This window comes from Caenorhabditis elegans, chromosome II (genome assembly GCF_000002985.6).
Source record: "Caenorhabditis elegans chromosome II".
In the NCBI taxonomy this organism is placed as follows: Eukaryota; Metazoa; Nematoda; class Chromadorea; order Rhabditida; family Rhabditidae; genus Caenorhabditis; species Caenorhabditis elegans.
Genome location: NC_003280.10, coordinates 7137996 through 7161058, shown reverse-complemented (window position 1 = coordinate 7161058; position 23063 = coordinate 7137996). Strand labels below are relative to the sequence as shown.

Genomic DNA, 23063 nt, shown 5'->3' with positions numbered 1-23063 from the left:
TTCTCATTATCAAGCAATTTTTAGACCTAGCACTAGCCCAAATCAGTATAGTTTTTGTACCGATAAAAATTAAATCATATATGTAAACTGTTCATACTTTTTACAAGTCAGTGAAGAAACTCTTTATTACATACTCTAAATCTACGCCGTTATTTTTTAGATAGAAACTGAAGCACACTCGGATTATCATCAAATATTTTCATCGAATTATTTACAAAAGATCTGAAATTTCTCTGCGTGAAGCTGTGGCATCTGCTGCCAACGAAGAAACAAGCACATTGAGCTCAGCAACTTGACTATCCGATTCTGCGAGTCTTTCTTTCAAAACTCTCACTTGACGGGCTAGATCTTCCTGGAATAGTCGGAAATTGAATATGTTAGATATTTGAAATTATTTAAAGCGAAGCCATGCAAACATAAAATCAGCTTTTCACAGCAAAAACATGAAATAAAAATAATTTATTGAGAACTTAAAATAATCAGATATGTGTCGTGATTTTGTGAAATTGATTCATAATGAAATGATAAGCCAAATGGGTTTTTTTAGTTAAAAGCGAATTGAAGACGACAGACGATGGACTGGACTGCCGCTCACCTGAGCTTTTATATGCATTGCATCGGAGAGACGTCGAACTTCATGACGTTCATGTTCCAATTCTGATACTCTGTAATTATTCAGATTTAACACTCTTGAAACAATTAAATCTCACAACTATTATTAAACTTTGCAAAAATATTCATAAATTTTCAATAGTTTTCAGCTACTACAATTTTGGAAGTTTACCAAAAACTGTCTTTTCTACTATTTATATTTTTTTTAATGTTCAAACCTAGTAGAGCTTTGATAATCAAGAATGCCCTATAAAATGTCCTTATAAATTTCTCAAAAAGTCCAGGATTTTGAGACAATTTGCCAAAACTTTGACAAAAAGTTTTCAAAAACTGTGCTGGAATGGAAAAGTGGCCTATAAAATAACAGATTTTTAAAATGATATTGCAGTTGATTCTCCCATTTAACGGTATTCCTTGCTATTGAACAAAAACGGTTATGAATCCAAAAATTTTATTCATTTTAAAACTATTTACAAATACGAAAACTGATTAGGGTTGAGCATAACCGAGAAGGAAAACCGTTAAACGGAAGAAACCGGAATTTTTTGGGAAAAAGTGAGATAAAAGGAATATGGATCAAAACGTTCCAGGTACGTTGGAAGGAAACGAAAATTTGTGCATTTTCAGGGCATTCAATCAATTATTTTGGTTACTTATCAACTGAGACTGTTAAGATTTCTTTCAGATTATGGTTTAAAAATAATAAAAATATTCGAATTATCAATTACCAAGTCTACGAATCTACCAGTCCCAGATGACGTTTCTGAATTAAAAAATAGAAAAAATGCAAGAGTGATCTAGATAAGAGAATACTCGAGCAGAGGATCAGCTGACCTTCGAGCATTTTCTGCTGCTTCCCGGGTTGCTGATTCAAGAATTGATTGAAGATGGACAAGTTGTTCACGTAGAGATAACACTTCTGATTCTGCTGCGTATTTCTGAAATTAATTAATTTCTTTGGCATAAAATAACTATTAAACATTAGAAATGGATTTCTAACAGTCTCTTTTTCATCCCGCCCAATTTCGATTCAATTTTTTAAGTAGAAACTTACAACTTTATCCCAATCTTGTTGTTTCTCTTTCAGTTCTTTTGCCCAATTCTCATTCACACAAGCGAGTTCATCATCAACATGTGCAAATCTTCGTTCCAAATCTTCGTTTCTAAATTATAAATTTTCCAAAAATTTGTAATAACTCCATCAATCTAACCTATTCCTTAATTTAGCATTTTCCTCGAAAACCTCTGTATGAATACTTTGCATCTGTTTATGATTATCTTTTGTTTCTTCTGATTGAAGTTTCATATTTTCATTTGTTTTCCGAAGTTCCTTATTTTCCTGAATTGCGTGAATAAACGTTGGGATATTCTCATAATCCTCAATTCCAGCTGCATCTGCGAATGGTCTCAATTGATCCAGTTCCTGAAGTAGGTACATTTTATTGAAATCTGAATAACAATTGTTCTTACTTTTGACAAAATATCCTTTGATGAAGTAAGCATTGATATAGTATCAGACATTTCTTTTATTCTATTGTGACTTGTTTCAAGTTGAGCTTTTAGTCCGTGATTTCTGAAATACTAGTGAAATATGGAAACGTTTGCTATTCACCTCCACTTACTCCTCCTCTACATTCATCAATTTCATTTGCAGCTCGGTAACATTTTCCTCCAAATTTCCAGATTTTCGGTTCAACTCGCTGATCTGAAAATTATCAATAAATATTTGAAACTGGAAATCTTTGTCTTACAGTATGCCTCGACTCTTCCAATCGTTTTAATGCTTCACTGACCATTTCCAATTCCTGCTGTTTGCAATCAACCATCGCATTTGCTTCAGATAAATTTGTCTCGGTCTCCTTCAAGTTTTTTTCCAAAATTCGTAACGTTTCATTCATCTTTGTGATTTCCTGTCGATTGGCATCAATAATCTGATCTTTCGCAGTTGAAATACGGCATAAATCCAAAAATTGTTGTTCCAATGGGCTTAGTTCTCTTCCAGCGGTTTTCAACATTTGTGAGCGTTCCTAAAAAATTGATTTTGTGAAAACATCTTTTTGTGAATAAAAATGTCAAAATAAAGGATACCTACCTCAATTGCTTGAATCGGATCAGGGGTTACTGTAGATGATGAAGTTGATGAAGCTGTTTCACGAGAAGAAGTGTGTTGGCGCTTCTTTGTAAGATGGCTCATATCTCAAAGAGCAGTTTGTATGTTTGATTTCAGGAATAAATTGATTTCATATGGTAAAAATTATGAAAATTATGTGCTGAATGACCCTTCTCACCTATTTTCATTCCAGAAGCCAACATCATTTTCTGCACTGCTTGCACACTTTTTTCAAATTGTTTTGTGGCGTCGCTGTAAGAAGCAGTATGTCCCGAATTTCCAGCAGCTGTATGACATCTTTGACCTAAACAAAGTTGTTTGCGGTATGTCCTTGTGGTAAATCTTACTCAAAGTCACAAAGTATTCTCGATCATTCCATGCTCCGCCAGGAGCCATAAACTTTTTTCCATCAAATTTCACTGATTTCTTGCATGAGTCACCGATTTCTCGGTAGTACATCCCAGAACATCCTGTAATTTTTTTTCCTATTTATTTTCATTTTTTCTCATTCTCTCCAGTTCCTGCTGCTATCAATTTCTGTAAAACCCTTGAGAAAATATACGGATCAATAAGACACAGACTGTAACAGATAAGAAAAGCTTCTTCTTCTCTCTCTCTCTCTCTCTCTCTTTTTGGGCGCCAATTCTTTTGCAATTATTCGCATACTTTGCATACATGTTGATTCGATTTGATTACATTGAAATAAACCAAGAAAAAGGTTAGCAGAAATGAGAAGTGATAACAATTCTATGGGTGAGGTGACATGTTTGATGCCTACATCAGAGGGGTGTGTGGTAACAAAAATAACACGGACTGTTCCGCTATTATCTATTTGTCTTGTCAGCAGAAATTCACGTGAATCATCAAAAAATGATACAGTTTGTGTGTTGTCAAATGAAAACATTCACAAAAAGGAAAATTCAACAAGAATTTGGAAATTTCTGGCTACAGTACCTACAGTGTACTCGTGTTGATTGTTATTTTGAAAAAAGTCACAAAAATTATGAAAAACTGAAGAACTGTCTTCTTTCTTCTATTAGCTTCTCGGTTGTCTATGATTTGATTAAAAATGTTTTACAACTGCCAAATCCAAATGTTCTTGCTATTTTTTCTAGAAGTTTTTTGTTTGACACAAGCCTGAATGCATCAAATTAAAATGCATTATCTTCTTGTGTTCCGTTACAGTAACCCACCTGGAAATGCAGTTTGAAGTGAAGTCCACAAGATACCAGCATCTTCATCTAACTCTACTTCAACAGGTTCCACCCCGATTCGAAGAGATTTAACTGCAAACATATCTATTTTACTTTTAAATATCTCCCATCTTCCTTCCGTTTTATTACTTGTTTGATTAGATATGAAACCAAATTATATAAGTAGTTACGGGTATTGAAGAAGATGAAATTGTGTGGGGCAAAAAAATGTAGGCAAACACAAATTTTTTCAAGTTTTTGATTCGAAACACGATTCGTAGGTCATTGGGTAAATAGGCAAAATATCAACTGAAGATATAGAGACTCAGACATTGACATGACCGAATAAGCTCATTGTGCCGGAGAAAAAATGAGGAGAAGGACAAAAGAATTGAAAATGTTTAAAGAGCTTCTTGTTTCTATGTGTTTCTATGTGTGTTTTTTGAGTTTGAAAAATTAAAAAAATGAAATTGAAAGCGAGGAGAGTATTTATATAAAATAAACCACACAAAAAAAATTAAAAATTGAATTCCTATTATGCACATTAGAATTTTCGCCATATCTTACGTGCATGGGTCTCGCCACGCGGACATCGAGTTACTGTAGCTCATATTAATTTATGGACCGAGATTGTATCAACCTTTTCAAATTAAACGAGGTACTGGTGGCGGAATTGTATTAAACAAAAATATGATGTAATATCTACCTGTAAGTTCTAACGAGTTACAGTAACCCGTTGTCAGCGTGGCGAGACCCATGTTCATTAACCATTATCAAATAGTTTCAATAGGAAAGTTCAAAAACAAAAAAACTATTTTCAAAATTGAATACTTGTGCAACTACATAGATGTAATTATTGAAAATCAAACAGCTGTTGTGATCAAGGGTGTCAATGTCCCGTAAAAATTTCGAAAACGGGACAACGGGAATTCCCGTTCCCGTGAAAACACCCCAAAAACGGGACAACGGGAAAAACGGGAAACGGGAATTGACACCCTTGGTTGTGATTAATGCGCACGGATATATTCAGATGGGTCTTGGTGTGCGAAAAAGTTTATGGTAGTCTGCTTTTGGATTTTAGCGACTGCGTTTATTTTCAATAAAAACTACTGGTTATTCAGAATCAGATTTAAAATTATAATGAAAATTAATTTAAAAAAAACTACCATTAACTTTTTTGCGCGCGAAGACCCATCTGAATAAATCCGTGTGCCTTTGTGAAGGCATGTCAGAGTCTATTTAAATTACGATGTAACTTTCTACGTTTTTATCTTCAAATTAAATGTTCGTAGAGCCTATCAATCATAAAGTTTAAGAACTATACTTTAATTCTGAATCTAAAATAACTTTCATTGATAGTTTTATATTTTTATTCTGAATATGCGAGAATAATCTTACTAAAAATCTATTCTCATAGCGATTTCTTCGAATCTTACCTTGTAGTCCTGTAATACTGCTCATTAGTCGGTCGAAGTTTCGAACGGACAGTCTCTCCCGGGTAAATTGGAAGAATGAGAGGTGGGCGCCGAGGCAAAGGGAGGTCGAGACGAAAGAGATGGAGAAGCAGATAGTGTGACGTAGAGATGAAGTGCGGAGAGAAAACAGACAGTGACACGCAAAGCAGCTGATGGGTAGGGAAATGCGGACAATTGCAAAAAAAACAGATGTTAATGTGCAAAAATTTTTATTTTCGTTAAAAATAAAAAGTGGGAAAAAATGAAATATAAAAAGAACATTGAAATTTGAATGTATCGAAGTAGAATATAAAGGTGGATATAAAATTGTTACAAGTCTCTCACATTGAAGAGATCAGAGAATTTAAATTAGATGTTAAAATTTATGGGGAGACGAGTTGATGGCTCAATATGGACGGTATCGGTCACCTCCTGGTGGTCCTCCTCGTCGCTCGCCACCACCACCTCCGGATCCTCCATCTGGTCTCGGGGCTTGGCATTGATTGCATTCCTAGAAGAAAACCCGTGTTTTTTTTTTGAAAAAACAAAATTAACTAACTCTTCTGAAAGCGAAGTTGCTATTTCCGCACTGCTCACATGGCCAGTCATTCTTCCTTTGTTCCATATTAGCATTTCCGCCACCTACTCCACGGCCTCCTCTGAATCCTCCACGATCGCCACCACGGTCGCCGCCTCGGAATCCTCCACGATCTCCTCCGCGGAAGCCTCCTCTATCACCACCTCGGAATCCTCCTCGGTCTCCGCCACGGAATCCACCGCCACCACCGCGACCACCATCGAATCCTCCACGACCACCGCCGCCGCCATATCCTCCACGATCACCGCCAAAGCCACCACGTCCTCCCATAGGACCACCACGACCACCTCCGAAACCGCCTCGTCCACCACGACCACCTCGTTCACCTCCTGCATCAGCGCGGAACTTGGCTAGTGAAATACTCATCGGGCTTGAGCCGCCAGGGAATGGTTGCCCATTGTACATAGTTATAGCTTGTTGAGCTGCAGAAGCATCGACGAATGTTATCATGCATTCTCCTTTTGGTTCTCCGGTGTTGCGATCGGTGTAAATCTTGATTCTCGGTCCGCGATCGTTCTTTGCAATATCTCCGCAGGTACTGAAGACGTCGGCGATGTAGGCTTCATTTGCACTGAAATATAGATACATTTTTTAATTGGGCGATTACAAAACATACGTGGTGGAAATTCCCTGCACAAAGACGGTCTCCTTCAACTCAACTCGCCCATCGGATCCGAATTCGCGGTTTCCTGAAGCAGCACCACCGCCTCCGTATCCTCCTCCACTTGGTGGTCCGTCACGTCGGGGTCCTCTGTCTGCAATGAAAATATGAAAACTTTTACAAACAATTTTTTCGTCCAACTGTCAATAATATAAAGCACAGGAACAAGTATTTTTATATTCGTTTAATGTTTTTTGTTTTTGAATTTCGATGATAAACTCGGTAGGATACCCATTTTTTTTTAATTTTGGTAATAAACTCGTTGTGGTACGAAAGATAAAGCAATTTACGTATTCAATACCTTGATAACCTCCTCTTCCTCCTGGAGGTCCGCCCTGTCTGCAAAACATCATTCTTGAATGGAGTCTTCTGTCTTCTTCTCTCATGCTAACACCACAGTAAAATGTTTTCAGATTTCGACCGCGCAATAATACACCTTCAATTGATTTTTTTTTGTACGCACAAACACGATCATTTAGATTTTAAGATTTTTCAAGCATGAGAGATTTCAGACAGAAGCATCTCCTGCACGCTCGAAGTCGTTTGGTAGACTTCATTTGTTCTTCACTCTTGACTCGTTTTGATACCGAACACACGTAATAATAGCTGAACTGCATAATATTTTGAAGGAAACCGGGCCATAGCCCTACAAATCGATAAAGCACAATGAATTTGTGCTTCATTGCGGACACTGACCTTTTTTCATGAAACTTACAATGACGGACACAATACATTACTCTTCGCAAGTTTTTAATAGTGAATAGATTTTGTATATGAACACTGAATACTCTGAACTCTGTAGCAGTTTCGATTTTCAACACAACACAACAATTTTTGGATGGTTAAGCAAACGAATTTGGAAATACCGCATATTGCTAACGAAACATTCAGATGTTTACCTACCGATCAGAGTTTCCGTCATCCCATCGGCTCCCACCTCGGCGTTCTCCGTCGTAGCCACCTGAAAAACATGGTTTATTATGAATACATTAATCAAACAAGAACAAACCTCTACCACCACCACGTCCTCCGCGATCACCGCCGTAACCTCCGCGTCCTCCGTCGTATCCTCCACGACTTCCGCCACGTCCACCATCATATCCACCTCCTCCACGACTGCCTCCGAATCCTCCACGGCCGCCACCTCTACTTTGCCCGTAGGGGTCAGATCCTCCGGATTGGCCTCCGGATCCTTGGCCGTATGGATCCGCTCCTGGTGGTGGTGGTGCATATGGATTTTGCGGTTGTTGTGCTTGGTCGTGGCCTCCATAAGCAGCAGCGGCGTACGGATCCTGCTGAAATTTAAACTATGAAACGTCTGTGAGCCTGGTGGTATTCAACAGCAGAACTATGCTCCTGAACAATTCTGAGCAAAGCCATGATAGTGAGGCGATCAGCCCACAAAATCTCATATACTTACATCAGGTTGACCTCCTGGTTGTTGTTGTTGTTGCTGTTGATAATAGGCCCAATACGCCTGCTGCCCTTCGGGTGTGCTGTAGTCGGGTTGACTTTGGTCGTAAGCCGCTGAAATCGATAATGTTTTCAAATAACCGGGAAACAGAAATGGCAACGCCCGTGATTTGTATTCGGGAGCTCCCACAAATTCACGCATTAACCTAATTTATAAAACATGAATGGTGTTAGGAGGATAAATAAAATACTTTCAGTGGACACTCGGATTTCGATATTCCAATAAGAAAACGACTATTAAAAAAGAAACTAACCCATTTTTGTCGATATTCAAGTCGAGGCACTCGCTACGTGTCGATGCGTTGACTGAAATTTATCCTTTGAAGAGCAAATATATCTTAAAATTAAAAGAGAAACGAGAAGAGAATGGTTGAGGACAGATGCTGTTCAAAGAAGACGGAGAACGCTGTCCAATACGCGTCGCGGTTGTGCGTCGCGTGTAGTCTCAATGGAGCGCGCACATTTGCAGTTATATCTAGATATATCTGGTTGTAGCGAACCTTGGCAGATTTCAGCGTTCTGCTCCAAAAAACTAAATTTACTGAAAAAAACAATTATACTAAAAAAAATACTTTTTAAAAAACTCCATCTAAAACTTTGATAGTGCTCATCACAAGATTTGAGCACTGCAGGGTAATAAATAGTATACATTTTAACAATTTTGAGAAATTAGGTCGAGGAAAATGAAAAATAAAGTTAACTCAAGAACAAAAATTGCAACAAATGATTACAATTTTACACAGTATCCTCGTCTCGAAATGCGCAAGCGCGACGATTGCTGGCGCGTTTCGCGTGAAATGCTGCGTCTCTCACATTTCCAAGTCTCTCGCATTTCCTTGCTCATTCTAATTCTCATCATTTTCTTCGAACAAGGTTGATTTTTTTTTCGTTTTTTTGTTTCATTTTCATGTTTACATTGCTTGTATTCGGTTTTTCTAAAATTGTATTCACTTCTTTTGAAATATTTTCATGCTGTACCCCAATCTGAACCCATTCACAACCCGTTTGTTAGTTTAGGCAATTGAAAATTAGGATTCACGCTTATCATCAACTCAAAACACTTTGTAAGTCGGAATTTAGAGATCATTCATGGCTTTTCTGCTCGTTTAATTGATTTAATCGAAAAAAAAACATGTGAGTGAGAGAGAGAGAGAGAGATGTACTATAAAAACGGTTTCCTAGAAATGTTTGCTGTCACTAGTTTCTTTTATCGGAAATATAGTTGATGTTAGCGAAATAGTCGATCATCAACTCAGCGCGTAGCTTGAGAGACATCACAGAAGAAAATCGCGTCTCTGTTGTCCTGAAGAGCACATGAAACGCTTCCATCCCTTGTTCTGAAGTACGACCCCAAGTTCTTTTTGCTCTAATGTAAGGCTCGAGGTGAGTACAGAGGATGTGAAGTTTAGGAGTGACTCCCATCGAAGGATGAAGAATTCTGATGTTTCTCTTCAAGTTCTTCAAAGTTTTAGCGAAATCATTCAAATCATCATCTGTGAAGACTGCGTTATTGCTTGCTGACATGAGTGACGCCAAATCATTCATGAAGTTTCTCATATTCTGGATCCAACTACAGTCCGTGAAGACTTTTAGTACTTTGTCAATGTTTTCTGTCCTTAGTAGTTGGCGAACCTAAAGATTAGAATATTTTCAAATACCGAAAATCACAAATTTACTTGATTTCCGGTTAATCCCTGATAGTTAATTTTTTGACTACAGCCAATATAATCCAAAACTTCCTCGAGTTTCTGTTTTGTTGGCCCAGTTCGAGTCGAAATAGCCGTTGTCATGTCTTGGCGAGCAGCTTTCAAGTTACTAAGATGGCTTGTCTCGTGTTGTAAGCGCCTGGCAAGCTCATCAAGTGCCTCATTAGCATGTTCAATCATTTCCTCATTAGAAAGAATATGTTTTTCTTGACATTTTAAACAAGCAGTCGGATGATGTTTAGCTGCCTGGCGTTGATCCTCCGTATATCTACCAGCACACACCATATGAATTGCAAATGGACAAGCAACGCAGAAGAAGATATCTTGATCCTGTTGGCTTTTTGGCATATCACTGACGCAGCATGTTGGAGATCCACAAGATATCGACGAACGTTTGATATTATTCTGCTTTAGTCGACTCTCATAAACTTCCTTGATTTTCGTCGTGAGCACAAGGGCGTTTTGCAGACTTTCAACCACTTTTTGGCAAAATTTTTCTTCTTTCTGAACTATTCCCAATTCCATTCTCTGTTCGTTCATAGAGTCTGGAAGATCCTGTCCAGGGAAGTCGATTTGATTGGCAAGTGCCAAAAGTGAAGCCAAGATATAGTCATTTACCAATCCCATCAGAAGATGCAAACAAGGTGGTACGATACAAAATGGCTCAATGTGGAGTAATGGATGATACCCTGCTGATATCATACCACGCAATGTACGAAGAGGGCCCGATCTATCAAATTCGAAGGATTGAACTGTAGCCTTATTCATACCAGAATGAGCCCATCTGCCGGTACAAAAAATGCAAGAATCTGAAGCTGCCTGTCCTGGATGATTCATTGCAGATGACTCAAATTTCAGATCTCCTACCAATTTCAGACGAATATTTCGAATAACGAGTGCATTTTTTTCTTGATAACGAATGCTTGTCATTTTTTCGAGCTGCTCGAAAATCCCCGCGAAATACTTTTTCAGATTTGTGTAATTGTCTGTACCAGTGTACCATCCAAGAGCCGTCTCGGTGAGACTGCTGTTTGGCTTCTGACAATTCTCGATAGACATACAAACTTTTGTTACTCCATCACCGGTATCTGCGGAGATGATAATATCATCCCCTATCCCTTCATCGAAAACCAGGTTGTCATTGGCAGACAAAGTTTCTAATCTTCTTCTCGTAACTTCAGGAACATTTTTGCAGACCGCGATAATATTTTGAATGGGAATCTCACGTCCAATGCGAGTTTTTGTAGTTGAACTTTCGATCGAAATCTCATATTCTTGATGCACTTGCAATTTCTTTCTGTGCTCGTCAACTTCCTTTCGAGAGCCAAAGATGTCGAATCCGAGCGTTTTTTGAGAGAAACTTTTGAAAGATTTCAAAAATCCGTCCGACAGTCTGAATTTAATTACAGCACAAAACGTCTCTTCAGTCGTAAATCTAGTTCGAAATTTGAACCTTCGGTGTTTCGAGACATATTTCACGAAGTCCACAATGAAAATATCGGCTTCATCCGTTCCCACATAAGTCTGGATGCACTCCAAAACCGTCTCACATCTCTTGTTTTTAGTTGGCTGTGACAACTGGTGATACTTTTTATTTGCTTCTGACGCTGGTTTTAGTGCCAGTTTTCTCAAATTTTCACTCATTTCCTCATTAATTCTTTCGAGCTTTTCTTCCTTTACGAAAGTTTCATCCGCAAACTTTCCCAACTTCTTTTTCGTATCACTGTGAGATCGTTTTTCGAATTCTATTTCGCCTTCTATAGAATCTACTTTCTTAGCCAAATCCTCAACTTTCGTTTTCAGACTCTCATTCAAGTTTTCAGCTTTTTCTCGTAACGACGTCTGATCTTTTATATTTTCCTTTAAATCATCAATTTCAAGCACGTAGGCGTCGTTATCCTTTTTTAATTGATCGAAAGATTTTTCGAGCCGTTTCTGTTTCTTGGCAGCAGGTCCCAAGACGCCCAAGTTCTTGCCGTGCTCTTTCCTTTTCTTTGATACCATCTAAAATGCCAATTGTTCATAAAATCCTTGAAAATCGTGGTTTTAAATGCACTTTTCTTATCAATGACTAAATATTTTTAAAATTAATTTCCTTTTTGAAAATCCCGAATACAAGCAGTGTAATATAGAACGTGACTCAAAACACGAAAAAAATTATTATGGAAGATTTCCGTGAAATTAAGCGATATATGAACTAATTAATTGTTAAACTTCAGGTATTTCAGCTCCATTCTATCGTGCATCCCAAAAATTTCAGATATAACACGACTACAAGCTTTCTTAGTGCATCTTTCAAGGCCATGTGAGATGGGAAATTATGCCACATCTTCATCAAAAAAATTCAGATCGAAGTTCTGGCATGTGTGATATTTTCAGCTACAGTACCCATCAGTTTATTGAATTTTCTGTGATCTTTCTCTTTTCGTAATATTTTAAATTGATTTTAGCAAAAAATAGTATATTTTTGAGCAAATTTCCAAAAACGTGCCAGATATGAAAAGAAATGAGACAATTGTTCGAGAGTCAGTGAGTACTGTATATCTGACAACTTTCGTTCGTGCCAAAACCTCGGTCATAACTTTTGCATGAAAAATGACAATATTCCACATCTCACATAGCCTAGATCGTAGAACATCCAAAAACAGCACGTTTTACAACAAAATTTGATCCAGGATCGTATATCGTCGGATACAGTAGCTGTGATGAACGCCCGGATGAGAAAATAGGATGTATTTTGGTTGTACTCACTGCTCAGCGTTTTCTAGTAGGAACGGAGCAATTTGGAACGAATTGGTCACAATTTTCTGGTCGACTGCGAAAAGTTTGGAATGAAGCAAAAGAATATCGTCCTGGAAATAAATTTGTATATTTCCAGCGAGCTAAAAGTGTCCTAACCTTTGGAGTGGATTCTTGATGTTACTGGAACCCGCTCTGCTTGAACTGATCTTTTTTTCACCTGAAATCTCGCATTTTTTAAAGAAAAAAAGTTACCTTTTCAGAGAATAAGGTGAAAAAAAGCAATTCAGAAGCAGAGTTGTAATGAAATACGGTGCCATATATTTTTATCCGTCCCAGAACTACCTATTGCACTACTTTGAAAATATATGAATTTAGCTACGGCACTGAAAATTAATAAATTCAAAAAAACTGAATTGGAAACAATGCGCGTTTCGATATGTTTAAAGTTTCAGATTTGTCACATATGCTAAATCGTACACAACCTCCGTCTCCACAAAAGTACAGTTGGAATTTCTGAATGAACCTGTAAAAAATTTTTTATGGACAAAATTTAAAAAATTCAGTTGATTTTTCGCTTTGCCGCCATTTTGTCATTTTACGTTGATATGTTATAATTTTATCGATATTCTAATCATTTCATTTTTCCTCACAAAACTTAAGTTGGAAAATAAAAAAAACGGAAAAAAAATTTTCCCCCTTGAAAACGAGAAATGCGCCAGCGATTTTCAAGTGCGCTCCATGGCTAATTTTCATTTGAAGAGACTGTGATTTTAATAAAATTCAAATTCAAATGTGTCGTAAGTTCAAATGTTTGCGTACTACAAAAGTACACAAACACATAATATGACGACATTTTCAAAATATGTTTTTGCACTAAATGTTGTAGGAAATTTAATAGGAATTTATTGCAAAAAAATGAAATTGCACGAGAAATCAACTATTTTCCAATAGTTTTTTGAACACTAAGAACTGAACCTTTTCAATTTTTTCTTATCTTCCATGTGCCAGAATGTTTCAGAACGTTCTAGATTTTAAAAAAGTCTGAAGGTTCTAGAACATTCGATTTTTAAATGTCGCCATAGACGCCAGTTGATTTTTCAAACTATATTATTCCGAGACAATGTAGTTGAGAACACAAGTTTTATTGTTTGCATGTAAAATGAAATTACAATTGTAACCGTTTGTAAATTAACCGTAAAAAACTGAAACCGTATGAATATAAGTAACAAGAAAACGTTAAAGAAATATATACACTACTAAACCATATCGCCATCTCCATCAGATTCTTTTCTTGTCAAAATACTAATTTTCGCTCGAACTCCATACGGACTATTCGGCTCTTGAGATACAGTTGATTCTTTAGGTGAACTTTGAAGAAAAGATGCCCCAGCTGCATCATCCATAGAGCCTCCAATTGAACTTCTATATGATATTGAATGAAGAACTTTCATGGATGGTGGAACTTGTTGACGAAGACTTCGATTTGTTGATGGAGATGCTGCATGAGACATTGTTGATCGTTTTCGCCGTTCAGTGGCAAATCTGAATTCATGAAAATTAATCATTGGTCAAAATTCATTTTGAAATTTGAATGTTTTTAGAATTACAAATCTTTAGATTTAGATTTTATTTCTATGTTCTAGGAATCAAAGTTCTATACAAGAAGAAGCCGTTCCGTTTTGTCTAACTTCGTCTTATCTTATTTGGATTTCGAACTTATTGAAATCCTCTTATCAGATACTTTCAGCCACTCGACGAACAAAAGGAAAAATTGAACTTTTTAAACAAAATAAACTAAATTGGGTACATTAGTAGAATAAGAAGTTAAGGATTTTTCAATATGTTTACTTTCTTGAATTAATGTTATCAAGCAATTCCGGGGTCACTCAATATTTCTATAATCAATGTAGTTAATAAGAAGAAGCCGTTCCTATTTAGTATCATATGATGCTCAGAATTATGAGCACAAAATGCTCTCACGAGATGATCACCAAATCATCAAATCATTTCCCGGTGACTTTTTGCCTAATGAGATTAACCTCTGTGTTGAATGTACATAATGCTAACAAATTATTGGATTAGAGGGTGTTCATATGATTTTGTAAACAAGGAGAATTGAAAAACGGAGATTAACAATTGTGAGCTCATCAAAAAGATCATACCTAATAAGATTTCGAAGGTCTCTGTTCATGACCGCGTAGAAAATCCAATCTCCAGCTGCATTCATGGATGTAAGCCATGTGGCAATAAAGATTAGCCAACGAGTTATACTGAAATTCAAAAAGTTTTCAATTTGATTTTCGGTTTAAACGAGTTACCTATAGTCACGGAAATTACTGAATAACCTGATTCCAGCTGTGAGTTCCGATTGAATTGTATTATCGGGGATAAACTGAAAAATTAGAATTTTAAAAATTAAAATTTCGTGATATTTGGTCATTTTTATTTGCAAAGGATTCTCAACTTTAAAAATATTTTTTTTAAAGATCAAAAGTCCATTTTCAATTTTGGAGCTTCTTTTGAAGTTTTTTAAAGATAAAATTCCAGACAATCTAATTTTTTGAACTTTGCATCTGATCATTTTATATTAGAAATTTGAATTTTAAAATACATACCTGCATCAGAGACATTGGAAGCCAACAAACGACGTGGAATACTCCAACACGAACAATTGCAGCTGTCATTTCTCTCATATAACGGGGCTCATTCACAAGTGATTCACGTACTCGAGAGTTGGCTTGGACTGAAATTATTGGAAATTCGGATTGACTCTAAACATAGCGCATAGATGAAATAGTTTCATGGCTCCAAATGGTTCCAAGTTTCAAAAATGTATAAATATATCAGAATTGGAGGTTTTGGGTGAAACTTCTAAAATTTCAGAATAAAAATCCTTAATTGAAGCAAAATTTTAGTTTCAAAAATCTACGACCACCTATTTCATATCAAAATTTAAATGTGAAATGTTTCTTTAAAGGTACATATCGTTTTTCTAATTGTAAGTTAGTTTTGTAACAATTTCAGTAGTAGTTTTTTACATTTCACATTTGAAAGCGCATCATAAAAATTGTATTTAACGTTTTCACAAATTAGTGACATTTCAAAATTACTTCGAAGGCATAGGAAGAATTTTTCTCAATTGTATTCTCTATTACTCACCTCTAGCTCTTCGCTTTGTAAATTTTCTTCTAACATGTCGGACAATTTGTGAATAATTCAACGAAATAATTGTTAAATCGACTAGAAATGCGACTGCTGTTAGATAAGAAGCCACTCTTGGAATTGCTTTTCCTCGATATGAACGAACACAATTCAATCCATCAGATGATACAGTCACGGAATTGATTTGAACGATTATTGCACCAACGACAAGCCCAACGAATATACTTGCTCCAATTGGAGTTGCATTCACGAATTGCCTTCGAACTTCACTGCAGAATGGTTTTCGTATTGTGATGTATCGTTCAATTGAAATACACGAAAGAACTGTTAATGATGTAATCTTTACACTATTCTCAAGTACAAACATTGCTCGACAACTATTTGAATCTGAAATTTGAGACATTTTGTTTTGAAAATTTGAAAGTCAATTTGAAACTAACCGAGCATAAAATGTGGTAGAAAATGATATAATGCTCTAACTAAAAGAGCCATTAAAACTGTTAAATCAATCACTGCTAACACTGAAATATAAGCACGTAATCGATCTGAAGGGGAGCTTCTGGACATAAGGGATCTGAACATTTTTATAACTAGTTTTTCCTCAAAGCTTTTCAGAACTTACTTTGGTTTTCGACTTCTGGCTACTGAGCAAACGACCCATATATTTCCAAATAGTCCGGTAAGAACTGTGGCTATGTAAAGAAAACCGGCAAAATATGGAGACATCATCTCCTCTGAAAAATGAGGCAATTTGTTCGTGAGCAACGAAATATGAGAAAAAAGATTTGGGAATTAGGCGGAGAGGGGAATAAATTTGGAATTGACTTGGAAAGAAGAGACATAAATCAAACTTGCTAATTGAAAAGTAAGAAAAATGGAGCAAAAGAAAGAAAAAAGCATAAATATTTCGAGTAGAAGAAAAAACGAACATAGGTGTGAAGACCTTCAATAAAAGCTGGATCTTCATGGGGCGGGGGAGAAAATTGAGAGGGTGGAGGATTAGTATCCAAGAGAGAGATTGACAGAGGGACTACATACCACAACGTCAGCCTATCGATAAAAAATTCCACGTCACAGTGAAATTTTAATTAATAACGATTTGAACAGTTTATGTCGATTGATCCAGGATGTCAAGATGGGATCTAGAACATTTTATGGATAATACTATGTTTTTAAGGCTGAAAATTACTAATTATAAAAATGATTACACGCGATCCCCAAACTGCCATTTACAGTACCGTACCGAGAGATACTCTGAGGTCGTATCTCTCGTATCTCGGTAGGCATGGCTAAAAGTAATGTAGGGAATCAGGTGCACTAGAAAAGGTGAGAAAAGAGCTATGACTCTTTGAGCAGACAATTACAGGAAGACCTAAAGTTCATTCATCCACAAATACAACACATAAAAATGTTGGAATGACTCAAAAGTTGCAGACGAAGCATGATGATATTAAAAATCCCAATTTGCTCTTTCCAATTATCTTTTTTAAAAACATTTTTAAAAATTGTGCATATTCTCTACTGCAGCAAAACATTGTTTTCCTGTTGGCCATTCTCAAGATAAAATTTGAAATTTAAAACAGGCAAGAAATATATGGACGCCTACAAAGCATCAACTGGTGATCAGAAGAAAATGGAATAAATTTGTGATTACATTATGTACATGTGAGAATAATTTTATGTACTCTTTGTACTCAACACAATGTTTTTTGGCAATATTTGTTTTTTTTTCTTTTGAAATCGAAAATTATTTGGATAATTTGTTGGAAAATGAATTAGTTAACAAATGTTGAATATTTGAATGAAATATTTAAGCCTATGTGTTTAAACGGATTATATTTTTTGTAGCAAGCTTCTTTCTAAGAAGTTTGACATAGAGAGCATCATCTACGCATTCCATATTTCTATAGTTTGAAATACTAATTTCCAAACACTTTTTACATACAAAAAATTAAATTTTAAGTAGAAACGGGGTGGATTGAATAGCTTTTTGAAGAAGGAAACAGCACAGATCTCTTGGATTTTAGCAGTTTCAGACTCTATTTTTCTTATTGTTTTGTTAGTCTCAAAATGGATCATTGTTTCATCGGAAAAATTATCTTAAAATATTGTAAAACTTTAAATAAGAATGTACTTGCCCATAAAATTACGGAATGATGGAATGAGGATTAAAAAATCAATTAGAATTATGAGAAGGAATGAGATAACGAGGGATCAATTGACAAGGATTGAAAAAGGAAAAGCTACGTAGAAATAATGATAGTGAAAACATACATTTATCAATTTTAGAACCAATCTTACTGATTCTTATGAACGGCAATATTCAGGATTGATAAAGGAAGTAATGAGAAAAGATGGAAAAATAGAAGAAACATAAGAAAGCGTTGAAAGAAATAATCAAATTGTTCATGTCTGACTGACAGAGAAAGTGTAGAAAAATATCCAAAAGAGCAAGATACAAAAATCTTAAACAGATATGGATTTTAGAAGGGTATTAGAAGGATAAACCAGAGCAGTTAGAATAACATTAGAATACGGAGTCATTGATAGAACCTGGATGGTTTCTAATAAATTAATACTCAAAGTAATACCTTTATAATAGTTCTCATTTATCAACAAATATTGAATGTCGTTTTACCCAAAACTAAAAAAAAAACCGAGAGATGTGTTTTGAATGTAGATATTTATGTTCTTTGATCGAAACCTCAAACGTGTTCGAGATCACAAATTAGATTTGTTCCGCGTTAGAAGACAACCACTTCATGCCTCGAACTTTTCTTGTGTCTAGAAAAATAATATTGTCTCATAGTAAGGCATCTTTGAGTCAAACAGAAAAAGATTTTCAAAATTCTTTGTGTTCACTTGGTGGTCAATGAATGATGTGAGGATTAGTTACTTTTTTTTTGATAATTTTTTTCAATGCAAATAACCTTTATTCGAGACAGTCGTAAGTCGCATCGAAGGCAGGCAGGCAGTGAGTTTTATGCCTACGTCGAAGGCTTAATTTTATTGGAAAAATTGAGAACAGGTAGGTGTCGGCTGCTATAGTTTTCTGCAGAATTTCTTCAAGAAACAAGTGTAGACAATATGCGTTTGTTTGTTTTTTCATGTGTTACTGTTCACGAGATAACATTGAAATGATTAAAAGTTTTGAGACACCAAACTGAGAGTAGTACTTCTCCAAATAAACAAAAAAATTAGATCAGATAAATTTCTAAGCCTGCAGCAAGATATGTAAAAAAGTGAACATCGAGCTATGAAAATTAAAGAAAAATAAAAATGAAAAATGTTCATAAATATTGCAGCAGAAGCAAAAAAGTGAGAGAAGCATTATTATTGAGGCACGTGTGAGTGACGATGAGACACTCGGTTTGCTCACTATCAGATTAGTATGCGAAGGATTTTTAGTGAAGAAGGGGGTTTTTCGGGGGGAAAGATATACGCAGTTAAAGATAATACACTAAAGGAAATAAATACTAATGAATCACACTTTTTATGGGAAAAAAATGAGATGATCTGAAATTGATCTGAAAAAAAGCGAAAAGATATGATAAGGAAGAGTTCTTCCGGATGCAAAGGCGGAGAGATTTAGCAGATGAATGAATGTAGGGAAAGTCGACAGGAAATTAGAGACCGGAAGCGGAGGAGTCCATTCTGATATTTATAGTGACAGGAAGGACAAGTTTAGAAACACACGAATAGATTTAGAAGTGATAGGTGGGTGGATACTTATGAATGCAAATAATTTTTGGAGCAAAAAAAGTTTCATATGAAGTCCAGAAATCATCATTGGCAAAAATAATCTTTAAAATTCGTTTGATAAGAAAACAGACTGCGAATTTTTTATTTGTTGTAAATTTTTATCACCTGTAGCAAAGGTCTACTTATTGATTCTCTGAACGTTTTTTTTTTTTTGAAAAAAAAAACACAAACTGCAAGTTTGTATTCTATTATAGCACACCACTAACCAATACTGAAATATTTATTTTCTCGCAATTAATAGCTGTTTCTTTGTTACAAAAAAACTACAAATAGAAGTTTTGAAACTACAAATAGAAGTTTTAAGATAAATCTTCAAAATTGTCAGTTCAACTTTTTAAAGATGATGATGCAGATTTACAATAATTTATACAGCTCAGCTGTTAATTTCTTGATTGTCTCATATTTTATCATTTAAAGTAAAGAACTACTTAGGACAACATAGGAAAGTTCTTGATCAATTCAAAAATTACCAAAATCCAAGTAGTCAATGTTGGAATAAATACAAAATTGGGAAAAATGCCAAAATTAACTTTTTGGGAATTTAAAGCATGAAAAAAGTAAAATGTATTTTTTTCCAATTTTTAATATTACATGTTCCGCAAGAGCTATCCAACAAAATAAAAGTTCCCAGAAAGGGAATTTTTAGTTGTGATAATTATTATGAATGGAGCAAGAAGCAGGTGATCTGAAACAGGCCATATTGTATATATCAAACATAATTCTCAAATGTACGTAAAAACTTTTGATAAAATACATTTAAACTATTTTCCTTTGTAACACTGCGTAAAAATGAAATTGTGGCACATGACTTGTCATCAAATTTCCTGTTTTGCAATTTTCTTTCTATATAAACAAGAAAATATATTAAGAAACTGAACTTTCACTACGTTCGACAATTTTTCAGTTTAATTCTGAAATTCAAAATTTTAGTTTCTTTTTTTTCTAATTGTACAGAGACTTCAAGCGCTTGCTCCAGTATTTTGCGGTTTATGAAAATTGTTAAAAAGAGAAAGTATTGAACATTTTGAGTGTTACGATTTTGTAATTATTTCAAAAGATAAAAAGATACTAACTTACAAATTGCATAATGATGAGACTTCATGAGACTTCTTGAAAATGTATTTTTAAAATTTTTATGCAGTTTATTCAGTTATTGAACAAAGGAAAAGTCAAAAATTAGAAATTTTGTCAAAATACTCTGGTATTTTATAATTTTTGATTTTAAATGTTAAGAATTTTAAGAGTAGTAGGAAATAGAACTAACCTAGTTAAAATTTTAAATAAAATACTTTTAGGGAAAAATCAGACAATCTCTTATTGAATACTCTGGAAGACAAATGAATTCCATTATTCTAGGAAATTTCATTTCCAGGAGCTCTGATATTATCTCTGTATAACATACAAATAACTTTCACAAAGATCCGACACAGATATTGGATCTCATCTTTCATATATTTGGCATTTTGAAAGGTTTCTGATCCTGAAAATAAATTGGTACGTGGTGTCATTCTGGTTCTAAAAAGACATTTATTTTATGGTGTCTCGTTTCAAAAACCAGTTTGAGTGGGAATTATCGATTCTAATAAAAATTAAAGCTTAACCTCGATTTCTATAATCTTTGAAATAGTTTCAAGCCAAGCCAGAGAAGAGAGGAAAAAGATTTGAAATAGAAATGTTGAGTCCGGATCATAGTATATATACTACATTTGAATGGTTTCAACTGAAAATTTAGTATTATTGTACCATTCTGATTTGAGAAATAGGAACCACAATGTGGTAGAACTACGCCACCAAAAAGTTATTACGCGTGAACATCACATTTTGAAAGAAAGTCAACATATGATGACCTCATTATTAAAATGCCACGTAAACAACATAAAGAACTACAAATTGTCTGCTAAACCCAAATTTCCGTTTGTTGACGTGGAATTATTCAGTGCAAAAATTATGGAAACTTATAAGCAAAACTGGGGAAAGAATCTTGCTTCCTTCAAAACACACGAGATTATCAGCTCCCTCCAAGGATATCATTCAATTCCCCGTGCATCTCCTGTTATATCTGCGAATCTACACATTTTAGTACTCTCTTATCAGAATAAAAATCCGATCTAAATGTCAGCCATTTGGGATTAGAAAGAAGCGATAAAGTGAGAGAAGTGATGGATATTATTGAAATGTACAATGAATAAATGTATTTTTAAAAATTGAAGAAAAATGAAAAAGAAGACGCAGAAAGAAAAAGGATCTACAATTTAATGTAAACGTCCTTACTATCAGTCTCCGTTTACACAACTATTGTTGATAAGAAACGAGACAAAAGGGGCATCAAAAAGCGAAATATGGCGTAGTTTCTTCTGTCAAAGGTTATTGTTTATTGTTTGTCAAACATTTTTATGTTTTATGATTTATTAATTCTTATCGTTAATTATTATTTTTATGCAAAGAAATGGATAGCACTGAACGCGGTTTTGCAACAACGAAACCAAAAAGATAGTTTATAAGAAAACATAGAGTTACTAAAAAATTGTTTAACACAGATTGTCTGCCTAAACACCTACCTACTGCCTACACAGCCTGTTTTTTTAAATAAACCCTGTTTTGGAGCATTAGGTTTGTTTGAAAGAAGGTAATCATTTTGCTGCCTAGATTAAAGTTTTTCATGTTTTTTCTGCCTAATTTGATGTTTATACTTGATCTGACAAGTTTGTTTAAAATAGAACGTAATAAAACATGCTGCCAATTTTTTCAAATCTTATTCATTTTCAACAAAAGAAAATTAAATTCAGTTATAAGAGATCAATAATTTCATCAAAAAGCTTCTTAAAATATCATTGGTGCTTCCCAAAAAAGTTCACAGAGCGTACGTAAATGAGCGATATTTAGTTGGTCAACGACGCTAATATGATTCAGATTTTAAGAGAGATCAAACTTTTGAATCATAGAATGTTTCGCGTAGATTCAAAAATATATAAAAATTGAAAAGTGCAAATGAAATAACTTATATGAATAAGCCAAAAAAAGAATGTTCAATACGAGAATATGTTCATGAACATTAAGTGAATGCAATTGAATAAGGCAGACAGGTTTACTTTGAGTGTCTTCTCAAAATCTTTTGAAGAGAGGTAATCAGATAATCGATTCTTCTATTTCTTTATCTTTATTCAAAAAAGAACGATTTTTTAAGCTTTCCAGATGGAGTAGCTTTAACGTGGATTTATTTTGAATTAACTCATAATAATCTAAATTCACTCAAAAAAGCACTTTTTGCACAATTCAAAAAAGAATTTCAAAAAAGCACAATTTTTGAAATTTTCAGTCAATGTTTTGGTCAATTGCCAAATTTCGCGAAAAATTCAGGAAAAATTCGGTTAAAAAATCACATGTTTCAGCTCCTACAATAATAAAATAATTATTATTAGAAACATTTTAATAATGAAAAAAAATTGTCGACTTCCAAAATTATGATGAGTGTGGAAAACCGAGTCATCGTCATTTTAGTACTATATGAGTGATTTTTTAACAATATTCCCAATGCACTACTATCTTTAATTTGAAAAAAATTTACACATATACATATTAACGAAAAATCC

The 23063-nt window shown here is 34.8% G+C and overlaps 4 protein-coding genes across 8 annotated transcripts; all 4 read right to left on the bottom strand.

Moving 5' to 3' along the window:
• Positions 1–97: 97 nt before the first annotated feature.
• Positions 98–5478, bottom strand: C27H5.2 (TAR DNA-binding protein 43 N-terminal domain-containing protein; the record flags this gene model as incomplete). Of its 4 annotated transcripts, NM_063083.5 has the most annotated exons (13): positions 98–352; positions 596–665; positions 1447–1550; positions 1667–1775; positions 1824–2035; positions 2083–2185; positions 2235–2317; positions 2364–2639; positions 2705–2808; positions 2901–3026; positions 3070–3192; positions 3916–4008; positions 5352–5478. In NM_063083.5, 13 exons carry the CDS (start codon positions 5374–5376, stop codon positions 212–214), a joined length of 1569 nt encoding a protein of 522 aa, NP_495484.1. In that variant the 3' UTR covers positions 98–211. The 4 variants fall into 4 exon arrangements, with proteins under 4 accessions (NP_495484.1, NP_872042.1, NP_872043.1 ...); NM_182242.4 differs by lacking the exon at positions 98–352 and having other exon boundaries at positions 445–665; NM_063084.6 differs by lacking the exons at positions 98–352; positions 596–665 and adding an exon at positions 1055–1375 and having other exon boundaries at positions 5352–5376.
• Positions 5479–5582: 104 nt separating this feature from the next.
• fust-1 (RNA-binding protein FUS) lies at positions 5583–8478 on the bottom strand. Of its 2 annotated transcripts, NM_063082.7 has the most exons (8): positions 8356–8407; positions 8049–8155; positions 7638–7923; positions 7532–7589; positions 6930–6967; positions 6584–6722; positions 5929–6538; positions 5587–5880 (listed from the first exon to the last, which is right to left on the bottom strand). In NM_063082.7, exons 1-8 carry the CDS (start codon positions 8357–8359, stop codon positions 5776–5778), a joined length of 1347 nt encoding a protein of 448 aa, NP_495483.1. In that variant the 5' UTR covers positions 8360–8407; the 3' UTR covers positions 5587–5775. The 2 variants fall into 2 exon arrangements, with proteins under 2 accessions (NP_001368629.1, NP_495483.1); NM_001381492.1 differs by lacking the exon at positions 6930–6967 and having other exon boundaries at positions 5583–5880; positions 8356–8478.
• Positions 8479–9183: 705 nt separating this feature from the next.
• Positions 9184–12660, bottom strand: T07F8.1 (Zinc finger PHD-type domain-containing protein). The gene is made up of 3 exons (NM_063081.2): positions 12559–12660; positions 9778–11811; positions 9184–9733 (listed from the first exon to the last, which is right to left on the bottom strand). The coding sequence occupies exons 2-3, from the start codon at positions 11809–11811 to the stop codon at positions 9299–9301; spliced, it is 2469 nt and encodes an 822-aa protein (NP_495482.1). The 5' UTR covers positions 12559–12660; the 3' UTR covers positions 9184–9298.
• A 1015-nt stretch (positions 12661–13675) lies between these two features.
• npr-31 (G-protein coupled receptors family 1 profile domain-containing protein) lies at positions 13676–16452 on the bottom strand. The gene is made up of 7 exons (NM_063080.3): positions 16334–16452; positions 16152–16285; positions 15709–16098; positions 15165–15292; positions 14868–14941; positions 14712–14819; positions 13676–14091 (listed from the first exon to the last, which is right to left on the bottom strand). Exons 1-7 carry the CDS (start codon positions 16438–16440, stop codon positions 13806–13808), a joined length of 1227 nt encoding a protein of 408 aa, NP_495481.2. The 5' UTR covers positions 16441–16452; the 3' UTR covers positions 13676–13805.
• Positions 16453–23063: the final 6611 nt, after the last annotated feature.

Bases quoted from the DNA above. Each gene is read 5' to 3' on its own strand.
- fust-1 (NM_063082.7), bottom strand. The intron at 6,968-7,531 runs GTAGGTAAACAT...GATGTTTTGCAG, and splicing joins GATGACGGAAACTCTGATCG to ACAGGGCGGACCTCCAGGAG. The intron at 6,723-6,929 runs GTATTGAATACG...TTTTCATTGCAG, and splicing joins AGGAAGAGGAGGTTATCAAG to ACAGAGGACCCCGACGTGAC.
- T07F8.1 (NM_063081.2), bottom strand. From the start codon at position 11,811: ATGGTATCAAAGAAAAGGAAAGAGCACGGCAAGAACTTGGGCGTCTTG. The intron at 9,734-9,777 runs GTAAATTTGTGA...TCTAATCTTTAG, and splicing joins AGGGATTAACCGGAAATCAA to GTTCGCCAACTACTAAGGAC.
- npr-31 (NM_063080.3), bottom strand. From the start codon at position 16,440: ATGATGTCTCCATATTTTGCCGGTTTTCTTTACATAGCCACAGTTCTT. The intron at 15,293-15,708 runs GTGAGTAATAGA...CAATAATTTCAG, and splicing joins TACAAAGCGAAGAGCTAGAG to TCCAAGCCAACTCTCGAGTA. The intron at 14,092-14,711 runs GTATGATCTTTT...TCATGAATTCAG, and splicing joins GACCTTCGAAATCTTATTAG to ATTTGCCACTGAACGGCGAA.